This window comes from Balaenoptera ricei, chromosome 17 (assembly GCF_028023285.1).
Source record: "Balaenoptera ricei isolate mBalRic1 chromosome 17, mBalRic1.hap2, whole genome shotgun sequence".
Taxonomy (NCBI): Eukaryota; Metazoa; Chordata; class Mammalia; order Artiodactyla; family Balaenopteridae; genus Balaenoptera; species Balaenoptera ricei.
Genome location: NC_082655.1, coordinates 57,931,474 through 57,942,616, shown reverse-complemented (window position 1 = coordinate 57,942,616; position 11,143 = coordinate 57,931,474). Strand labels below are relative to the sequence as shown.

The 11,143-nt window shown below is 37.9% G+C and overlaps 1 protein-coding gene across 1 annotated transcript; it reads right to left on the bottom strand.

Moving 5' to 3' along the window:
- Positions 1-6,660: 6,660 nt before the first annotated feature.
- On the bottom strand, positions 6,661-10,793 carry LOC132351514 (fatty acid-binding protein, adipocyte). Its single transcript, XM_059901329.1, has 4 exons — positions 10,662-10,793; positions 8,045-8,217; positions 7,350-7,451; positions 6,661-6,883 (listed from the first exon to the last, which is right to left on the bottom strand). The coding sequence occupies exons 1-4, from the start codon at positions 10,732-10,734 to the stop codon at positions 6,833-6,835; spliced, it is 399 nt and encodes a 132-aa protein (XP_059757312.1). The 5' UTR covers positions 10,735-10,793; the 3' UTR covers positions 6,661-6,832.
- Positions 10,794-11,143: the final 350 nt, after the last annotated feature.

Here is an 11,143-nt window from a genome sequence, read left to right as displayed (position 1 = left end):
AAAACCTTACCTATGTTACCACAGAACATCCATCAAAATCAGGAAATCAACACCAATAACAATATCATTATTAAATCCATACTCCACTCACACCTTAGCGATTGTCCCAACAATGTTTCCTGTTGCTAGAAGAAAAAAAAGAGTTATTTTTCCTTTTTTCTTTCTGGTCCATGAAACTGTCCATGATCATGCATTGCATTCAACTGTCATGTCTCTTTCATCTCCTTCAAATGGAAATATATCTTTAGCTCTTCCTTGTCTTTCATGATTTTGACATGTTTGAAGCGTATAGTCTGGTTACTTTATAGAATAATCCTCAGTTGGGGTAAGGTGATGTTTCTTCATGATTCATTTGAGGTTATACATTTTTGGTAAGAATACTCCAGCAATGATGCTGTGTTCTTCTCATTGTGTCATATCAGAACACACATGATGTTAATTTGCACAATTACTGATGATGATGTTAACATTTATTACTTAGGTAAGATGGTATTTGCCAAGTCATTCCACTGTAAAATTTATTAATAAGCAATTAATTAATTTTATGGTTCTCTTTCATGACCCAGTTCAAATACATCCTCTATGTTGAAAACATTCCTGACTACTCCAGCACATACTGACTACTCTGCTTGCCCCTGGCTTCCTTCCAATCCATAGATTATACCACATAGTTTATCATATAATTCATTTCCTCCCCTATATTGTGTCTTTATTCATTCCACTAAAATTTATCAAGTGATTATCATATTTCTAAACACAGTGCTAGATGCTAGATGTATACATAAGTGTCCTGAGGCTGTGTCAACCTAGTGATGGAAAAGATGAGAAATCAGAATGTGGTAATATCATGTTATAGTAAGAACACACACATTTTTTTCTGTGGTCAAGGGAGGAAGGGTTTAACTCTTCTTAGATTTGGGGAATGAGGGGTGAGGGAGGAGGAGAAACTATCAGAACAATTTTCCCAGGTGATGTGATGGTGTTCATGCTATTTCTCTACTACACTGAGGGCATGAGCATGAGCCGTTACTCTTTCTGTGTTCCAGACCACACCTAGCACAGGGAAGAGCGTTCACTCACTTATTGAAGAATTGTTTATTAAGTTCTGAATCTCCTGTTTACTGTGCCAGGGTCTGGGGACACAGCTACAAATATGGCACAATCCTCGTCTTTGAGATCTCTTTCTGAGAAGTATCCGTTTGATCCTGTCTCTCTTCCTTTAAGAGTAGAATTTCCTCTATGCTTCTGCATGTGTGTTGATAGAAGCAATGTCAGTGAAAAATTATGTGAGCTTCAAAGAGGTCCCAGGGAGGATAAATCAGAGAACTGACATTGAAGATATGTCTTGCTTCTGCAGCCTTAGTTTTATGGTAAAAATATAGAAAACAAGAAATTGACTTATCCAGCAAATTTACATTGGATTGAATCTTCTTACTCTATGCTTCCACATCAACAGAAAAATAAGAATTAAACTTGAATAGTACATTTTGAAAAATAAGTAAATTCACAAATACACATACATAGAAGTGACACCTAAAGCAACTTTTTAAAGAATTAGCACAGAGGCACGTATAAGGTATGGGGAAGGCTTAGAAAGAAGGGAAAGGAGAGTTTTAGACAGGAAGGAGCAGACTAATTCACACACACCAAAAAAAAAAATACCTAAAACCAAAATATCAGAGGCAAGAAAGAGTATGAAAAACTTTTGGTATGATTAAAGCAAAGAATGTGTAGAGAACAAGAGCAATGATAAAACTAGAAAGTTAGATAAGAAAAGGCAAGCATAAGACACATTTACATGCCATGCTAAGGAGATTGGAACTTCTGCAGATGAAATGGGAGCCATGTAAGGGTTTTAATCATTAAGTGTCCAGGTCAAATTTTCATTGTGTAACTATCATTCATGAAGTCTACAGGGTTTAGAAAAGAGAGGAGAGGACAGAGAGTGAGAGAAGGAGATTTATTAGTAATTAAGGAAAAAAATGATAGTGCTGTTGGTGATGGGAATGAGAAAAGCAAGCATTAAAATTTTTTGAGTTAATACAATCAACATGATTTTTTAAATTTAATTTATTTTTAATTTATGTTTTATAGAAGTACAGTTGAATTACAGTGTTGTGTTAATTAATGCTGTGTACAGCAAAGTGACTCAGGTATACATACATATATTCTTTTCCATATTCTTTTCCATTATGGCTTATCTCAGGATATTGAATATAGTTCCCTGTGCTATACAGTAGGACCTTGCTGTTTCTCCATTCTATATATACCAGTTTGCATCTGCTAATCCCAAACTCCCAATCCAACCCTCTCCCACCCTCCTCCCCACTTGCCAACTGCCACTTCCGAGGTGCTGGAAGCAAAAGCAGAGTACTGCACATGACCCCTGCACTCCAGCCCGACCCACTGATCCATCCCTACCCTCACCCCACTTAAAGGACCAAGTGGCTGCCCCCACCCCGGGGAGCCAGCAAGAGCATCTGTTACTTGTTTTCATTCCCTCGTGCTGCATCATGAGTCCCAGTAAAGCCTGGCCTGAATTTCTCGTCTGGCCTCTTATTAATTTCTATTGATTAAGGAGTCCAGTAACTCAGGTTGGTAACAAACAACAGCAGCTTGAACAAAATGGAAGTTTATTTCTCATGTAAAAGTCCAAACAGGGTGTCGGTACTCTGTGGATGGCAGCAGCAAGCGTGCCCCATCTTTTTTTTTTTAATTTATTTTATTTATTTATATTTTATTTTTAGCTGTGTTGGGTCTTCATTTCTGCGCGCGGTCTTTCTCTAGTTGTGGCGAACGGGGGCTACTCTTCATTGCGGTGCGTGGGTTTCTCATTATGGTGGCTTCTCTTGTTGCGGAGCACAGGCTCTAGGCACACAGGCTTCAGTACTTGTGGCATGCAGGCTCAGCAGTTGTGGCTCACGGGCTCTAGAGCGCAGGCTCAGTAGTTGCGGCACATGGGTTTAGTTGCTCTGCAGCATGTGGGATCTTCCCGGACCAGCTCTCAAACCCATGTCCCCTGAATTGGCAGGTGGATTCTTAACCACTGCGCCACCAGGGAAGTACCCCCATCTGGTCTTTATGGAGGTGCTCTGGGGCTTCTGTTCTTTTGTCGCTCAGTGCTGGTTTGCATTGTGGGTGGGTGGTGAGGCTGGACAAGGTGCCCAGAGACAACTTCAATTCCAGCTGAAAATTAGTGGCAGGAGCTGCAGGAATTGAAGAACATGAATGACAGTTGCCAGTCATGGCAGAGCATGGTGTGGCTTCTGGTCTCATACACAATCACAAGGGCCTTGATTCCTTCTACTCCTCACTAGACGCTCAGGGGCAGGCATTCAGCTCTCTTGGTACTACAGTCCCTCTTGAAAAGTTTCCTTAGTGAACAATAGTCATTTCAGATTCTGATCATCTACCTGTTTAATGAGTCTGAAATGCTTTGCAAGCCAATTGTTCTTCTAGTGGGCAGCAGTGGCTCCACTGCCCAGTCTGGACGAAGAGAAAAGGTCTGGACGAGCCTCAAGACATCCCTCCCCCAACCCAAATTGCTTCCAGACATGACCTTTGTTATTGGTTCTCTCTCCTATGACCTTGAAATGAGAGAAGAAAGCAACTTTATTCCAGAAAATTCAGAGGCAAACGAAGGCTACAGGTGTCCCACCCAAGACCCTGACCTGGAAGGCCAAAGAGCAGATCCCATATTTATATAAGGAATTAGCAGAGTCCTGTCAGTCCCAAATTAGCTTAAGGCTTTGGCTTTGACATGAATGCCAGTCAACACAACCCATGTGATCTGAAGGGTTTTAAGAAGCAAGTTTGTTCCCACATTTGGAACAGAAACTAAAGTAGGACCACACAGTCCTTGTGAAAGCTGGGCTAACCCAGTTTTCCTGTAGCTCCAGGCCTCTGGGGTTTTATCCAAGCTTCTCAAAAATGCATTCCAATATACAGTAGGTGACGACAAATACTGTTTGATTCCACTTATTCGAGGTACCTAGAATAGTCAGACTCATAGAATCAGAAAGTACATTGGTAGATGCCAGGGGGAGGGGGATGTGGTGAGGGGGTGAGAAGGGGGAATGGGGAGTTAGTGTTTAATGGGGACAGAGTTTCAGTTTAGGAAGGTGGAAAATTTGGGAGACGAATGATGGTGAGAGTTGCAGGACAATGTGAATGTACTTAGCGTCACTGAACTGTACAGTTAAATGTGATTAAAATAGTATGTTTTATATTGTATGACTTTTACTACAATAAAAATAACATTAAAAATAAAAAAGCAAATGCAGTTTGAAGGCATACTTTCCATTTCCTTCCAAACGTACATTGCAAGGGTTACAGAACCCAGATCAGAGCTATAACATAGGCTGCACGATCTACGACACGGCTGGTTGACACAACCTGCAGAAGAATGCCAAGCAGGAGGGCCTGTCCATGTGAGAGGGCTGCACAGGCAGTGTGATAGCAGCATTCCAGGGAGTCGGAGCCATCCATGAGAGCACCTTGGGACTAGCCCGTGCTTCACCCTGCCCCTGACTCATTTGCCCTATGAAGCTCTTGGGTCCCTGCCAGACAGAAGCTCAGACTGCTCTGCACCTCCCACTTTCCCCTGCTCAGCACTCCCTCTGAGTCCAAAGCAGTTCATCCCGAAGTGGAAATCCAGGGCCACCACATTGTTACATCCCCGCTCCCAGTCTGTGTAGGATGTTCTGTCACTGTCCAGGAGCTATCATGCCTTCCTCACTGCTTTGCTGCTGACATTCTTGTCACCCAGTTCCTGTGCCTTCAGCAACCCTGCTTCTCCCCATTCAGCAGCCCATCCTCCTTGCCCTGCTCGTGCTCGCGATGGCAGGTTAGGGAGGAGGATGTCCAAATGCCCAGAGCTGTGGCTGCAGATACAAAGCCTTCTCTTTTCAGATCCTGGGATACTTTATTCCTTCTTTTGTCTCCTGGGAGTTTTCTATAACCTTCAAAGCCGTGCTCTGACACTGGCCTTTGGGTGTGGCCTGTGGTAGGTGGTGTCCCTGGCATCAGCAAAGGCCTTGACTCAACATGATTTTTTAAATAACGTAAATGTTGTAAAGTGAGGAAGAAGGCATATTGGAGGATGATTTTAAGATTTGTGGAATAGGCAGTTAGATAATACATCCTGATAATCACTGAGATGTGGAAAGTAGAATAAATTTAGTTATTAGGAGTGGATGGAAGGGAGAAGTAAAAGTTTAGTGTGGAACATGTTGTGTTGAGGTGCCTGGGACATTCACTTGGACATCTTCAACTATTTTCTTCTTTCTAACTTTCCTTTCTCCTTGAATGATCTCATCACCATTTATGAATTAAGTTACCACTTGAATGGCTCCTAGATCTATATCCCAGCCAGGATTGCTCTCTTGAATATCAAATTCCTATGTCTATTCCCTACTTAGTTTTATAGACTTAAACTTTGAACTCAGTTTTCTCATCTGTAAACAGGAATACCAAATCCTCATCATAGGATTATTTTGATAATAAATTAAATAGAACATGCAAAGTACATGGACCATAGTAAGTGCTTAATAAATATTGGTTTACCAAGAATTTTCCTAATCAGTTCCTACAAATCTTCTCTTTTTGAATTCTCCAAGTCTTGAGTAAAGCCAAAGTGAGAGTCTAACTCTCTGTTTTTGAAAAATAAGTAAATAATTGTGATCAGGAACTTAATTTACCTCTTCTGGCTTCTCCATATCTTGGTGCTACACATCCGGTAGGTATTCAGAAAATAATAAACTTACTTTTAAAGGAAGCATCACAAACAGAATTATATCAACTACAGGACACACTTTAAAAGATTTTGGCTTACTATAAAAGGTAAGTACGTGGTTTGGAAATTTCAGTCTATGTACATGGAACTCCAATGATCTGTAGAGGTGCTTTGAAGTTCCACAAAGTGCAGAAGAAACAAATCTCACACACACACACCCACACCCACACACACACACACACGAACACACACCCCTACCTGGGAGGCCTTATTATCATTTTTGTTTGTTTTATATATTGGAACTCCATGGAGATTTTATTTGAATGGAAAGTTCCAGAACATAGTCAATATCTTATTTGAATAAAAAGTTCCACGGGTAAGAAAAAAAGAAAAATTTGGAAATAACTACAGGAACATTTGCATCATTATTCATTACAAGCCTGTCACCTCTTTTCTGGAATAAATATTATGGGATTATTTGGACTTAATTCTTGAGAGATTCCAGGGATAGCTTGCTTTACTAATAATTTTTCAGATTAAAACTTATAGCCTAGAAATCTTTTTCTACCCTCTGCATTGCTACTACACTTGTCTCTGTCTTAAGGCTCTAGGACAGATATGTGTGAAATGACATCACTTGGGCCAGCTGACTGTGGACAATCTCACTACATTTAAAATTACCTTAGGTCTCTGAGAGATTATTGCTTGACTGTAGTTATGCTAAAGAAGGACTTCATATTCAGTAATAGAACATATTTATCATTTTCTACCTAAGACAATGGAAAATTCACTATTATTTTTTTCATCTTGGATTATTATTTTAAAAATCATGTACTGGAAACAAAGCAATAATACAATTTTCTATTTCCTTCACTAAATTATGAGTAAGAAATTATCTAGCACAATGAATAAATCATTACATAGCCTTATAAATCTAAAAAGTTTTATTTAACCAACACAACCATATCGAATAAAATCAGTCTGGAGGAAAATTAGTTGCTTGCTAATTAGTGGGAAATAATATATGTTTGGACAACACACCCAACAGAATATCATAGAGTTTGATGCAAACTTCAGTCCAGCTCAATATCCTTTAGCTTATGCTTTCTCATAAACTCTGGTAGCAGTGACAGCATTCATGATACATTCCTAGGCACAAAAAAAAATTATTGGTTAAATCCCTGGGACTAAACCACTTATATTTTGTTTATTGTCTCCTTCAATGTTGGGAAGGAAACAATATTCATCAAAAGATATTTGCTCTGGGCTCTTATTATATACCTGATATTGTAATAAGCTAGGGAAATATAAAGATCAAGAAGATACAAGTCTTGCCCTCAAGGAATCCTACAATCTATGTGGTGAGTGAGAAACATAATTAGAAATGCACAATACAATATGATTCATATTGAGAGGGATGAGGGAATGCTTCCTGGGGGACAGTATACCTACACTGAGCTTAAAAGTATGAAGGATAATTGCCAGAGAGAAACTGTAATCCCAATAAACTAACCTTTTGTTCTACAAGGGCGATTATCTGTTTCTCTAGGTAGAATAATGATTATGGGATGACCTAGCAGTAGAATCTAGAATTAAGTAGCGAGAAGATACTCACCACCACCAGTTTATCATCCACTCGTTTTCTCTTTATGGTGGTTGATTTTCCATCCCACTTCTGCACCTGCACCAGGGCACCTTCATCTAAGGTTATGGTGCTCTGCGGGCATAATAAAAAAGTGATTATAATGATGGAGGAAAATAAAATTAAAAAATAGAACACTTTTATTTGCAGGAATATTTTGAGGTAATTAGTAATTTTTAATTACAAGAAAATGTTACAACAAGAAAACAATGAGTGCCAAAAACAATAACATACAAAATTATATGTATATTATGATCAGAATATTATACAAACATGCATTTGAAAAAATACTGTGAAAGAATATAGATAATAAATTTATGTTGAGATAGTAGAATCATAGGTGATTTTTTCCTTTTTTTCCCCACTCTTTTATAAATATTCTCTAACACTGTTACGTTATTTTAATTCACTTCCAATACTATATACATATATACACATATGGTATGACAAATAAATTATGTTAATCATTTTTTAAACTAATAAGGACAATTTTATAGAAAGGGAGAAAATTCACCAGCTAAATATTGAAGGCAACATAGTTCAGATCTAGGAGTCAGGGATCTTTGGCTTATGGTGGAATGGTTTTCCTCCTTTTACAAAATGGCTTCTTGTAGGCAGCGGTCATTTAGAAACCAGCGTTTACTCTGCTCCAATTCCTTATTCCTCACCTTGACTTTCCTGTCATCTGCAGTGACTTCCTCAAATTCCTGGCTCAATTTGAAGGAAATCTCAGTATTTTTAAAGGCACTTTCTGATCTAATGGTGATCACATCCCCATTCACACTGATGATCAGATTGGGTTTGGCCATGCCAGCCATTTTCCTGGTAGTAAAGCCCACTCCTATAGTTGGGAAAAGAAAAATGTCAAGTTTACAATTTTCTCTCACATCTTTATTTAAGAAAGAGCAGTAGTGTGTGTGTGTGTGTGTGTGTGTGTAGGTGGGTGCACGTGTGCATAAAAGGTGAAAGACTCCAGTGAGTTTCTTAAAGGTCTTATTTAAACATCTGCAGATAAGTAAAGCAGGCTAATACTTAAAGAACACCTGAGGCAAAATTAGATGTAAGTCTGTTCTTTAAATTTTCACTTCCGGGTTTCAGATACAACTCTTTAGGAGACCCATTGTTAATTTTCCACAAGAATATGTACAAAGATTAAGTCTTGTGGGACATACACATTTTAAAAGTCACTGCACTCTCAAAATAACTGGCCATCTCAACCATGAGGGCAGCCACTGTCATTTTACTCAGTTCATGAAACACTTGGGAATCTCTACCTTTCCTTCTTAGATAACAAAAGTGATCAAATCCATAGTCAAAGACAATAGGATTTGGGGGGCCACTATACAGTTACTCGATTAAAAATTAATCTGTTTGGGTGTACAAAATTCACATTTCATGGCATTTGCTGCCAAGTCTAGTTTTCTTGGCTTTTCCAAATTACTCCACGATGAAATGAAGATTTTGTTTAATTTTTCCAAAAGTCAAAATGTTTCCTGCATGAATAACGTTTTAGAATGGTGATGTTCCCAATAAACTATAGAAGATGTTAAAGAGGGCTTAGGCATCAATTGTGAAAACTTCAAAGTTTAAGAAATCACTATTTTAGTAAGTTCAGAAATTAATACTTCGATTTCCAATCACTTAAGTGGCAAACTCCTCTTTTTTGAAAAAAAAGAGTGTATTTTTTGGGATGTGTGGCAGCTATGGGATGAATAATTTACAACCTAACGTAGACAACAAGGAGTACCTTACTGTCGCTGCACAAATTATAATTTACGACTGTTATAGATGTGTCGGATTTTTTTAATGCATGTGCATAAATCTATGATACTTTTTTGACTACTTATAGATACCAAAATTTAGGAATAGTGGGGATCAGGGAGGCAAATATCGTACAAAACCGAGGCTCTGATTTAGCTCCCCATCCGAAAGTAGCAACAAGTGGGAAGATAGTATGCTGCTTCAGCAAGTGCTGTCTCTGTTTCAAAATATAATAACCTCAAATACATGGAGTGAGTCAACAGAGTGAATGGATGCAACATCCGGTGTGGTTCCAGACTGGCCAAGCTTATGAAAATCAGTCTCTCCACTGGCTTGATTCTGTCCTCATTTGACTGTTGAAAACAATACCTGCTGACTGAAGGTAATCAACTAGAGCAGCTAATTTCAGGAGGTATCTTATTGTCTTTCATTATCATCAATACTTTATCATTTTAAAACACAAGGGTATAAGAATTTAAATATAAATACTAAAAGTGTAAAATGTTTCTAAAAATCAGTAAATAGCCTCAAATACGGACATATCTGTATCAGTGCATATTAATTAGTTTATTGAATTACAACCAGTTGATATTCTACAAAGCTAGGTTTCACTCATGTTGAAGTCCCTGATTTCCCTCTTGTCTGTAAAGAAGGAAAACAGTAGTTATAGACAAGCAAAAAATATACTATAAGATTTAGAAGAAGGTTAAGTCTTGAGATTTAGGGATTCAATCATAACCTCCAATAAAGATATTGTGAAAAAAAATCTCTCCCCAATTTGCAACCCCTGGATACAACTTGATCATGCATGGCCGTGGCTGCCTGAGTGAAATACAGCCTCTCTACTCCTTTGCTTTACTTCTGTAATTATCTGGGGAACACACAGGCAATGTTAGCAGAACCTAAAAACCTGAAAGCCTCTATTATCAATAATTCTATGGCATCCCATATAATTTTAAATCAAACAAATATTTAAGACTTTTAAGGAACATATTTTCTGAAATTAAGATTTTTTTTCTCCCATAAAACAACCACACATTTTAATGGACTGACCTTAAAACAATAAAATAACTGGTTAACATACATTACTCAAAAAATTACATTAAGGTGAGAAATACAGTGCTTTCAGTTTCAAATGGAAATTATTGCATGCTAGGAAATAAATACAGTTTTATTTCCAAGTTATTGCTTATTTTATATGCAAAAGGAATGAATGAAAAAGAGGCAGAGAGGCAAGTAAACCAAAGATACTCAAGTTTATCAATCAAATAAAATCTTGGCATTTCTGTACAACATAACAATTCCATTTATACCCTTTTTCATATTAGTTCACCTTTAGGAAGCATTAGTTGTGACTTCCATCTAGAATGTTTCTAGAAACAAACGATTCACACATGTTACTTTTATCGCCTCTATATAGAAAGCAGCATTTCATGTCTGGCCAGTGCTTCCAGAGTGAAAAACAGCCATAAAGCATTCTTCCCCAGAGAAAAAGTTATAAACCCAGCCAATGTATTTCCTTACCCACTTCTTTCATGTAATCTTCAAAGTTTTCACTGGAGACAAGTTTCCAGGTACCTACAAATGCATCACACATTTTGGGAGCTTTCTAGAATTATTTTTCGAAGTGAGAAAGAAGCTGCAGCTTTCAGGAAGGTGCTATACCCTCTGAGTCCAGATAACTTCCTTTTAAAGATACCCAGAACAAGTGATTTTAGGAATAACCAATTGGGAATGGTATCAGATCATTTCCTTCATTGCTAGCCTCTGCAGTTTTTCCTTTGAGTCATGTTTTTAATAGAAATTTCTCAACTTTGGTTCTCCCTGGCAAATGGTCATTGAACTTAGAATACAACTTATTTTTAAACATTACAGAATATTTTAAACATTTCTGTTTCGACAGTTTAATATTCAGTGCATTGAATTTCCTCCTATTATTTTCATACATATTTACCCCAGTGTAGAGTACAGCAGGGTAATTATCTTGGGATAAATTTTGACTCCCA

Excerpts from the sequence above, each read along its gene's own strand:
- LOC132351514 (XM_059901329.1), bottom strand. The coding sequence starts at position 10,734 with ATGTGTGATGCATTTGTAGGTACCTGGAAACTTGTCTCCAGTGAAAAC. Across the intron at positions 7,452-8,044 it reads CAGATGACAGGAAAGTCAAG|AGCACCATAACCTTAGATGA; the intron begins GTGAGGAATAAG and ends TTATGCCCGCAG. Across the intron at positions 6,884-7,349 it reads TGGATGATAAACTGGTGGTG|GAATGTATCATGAATGCTGT; the intron begins GTGAGTATCTTC and ends TTTTGTGCCTAG.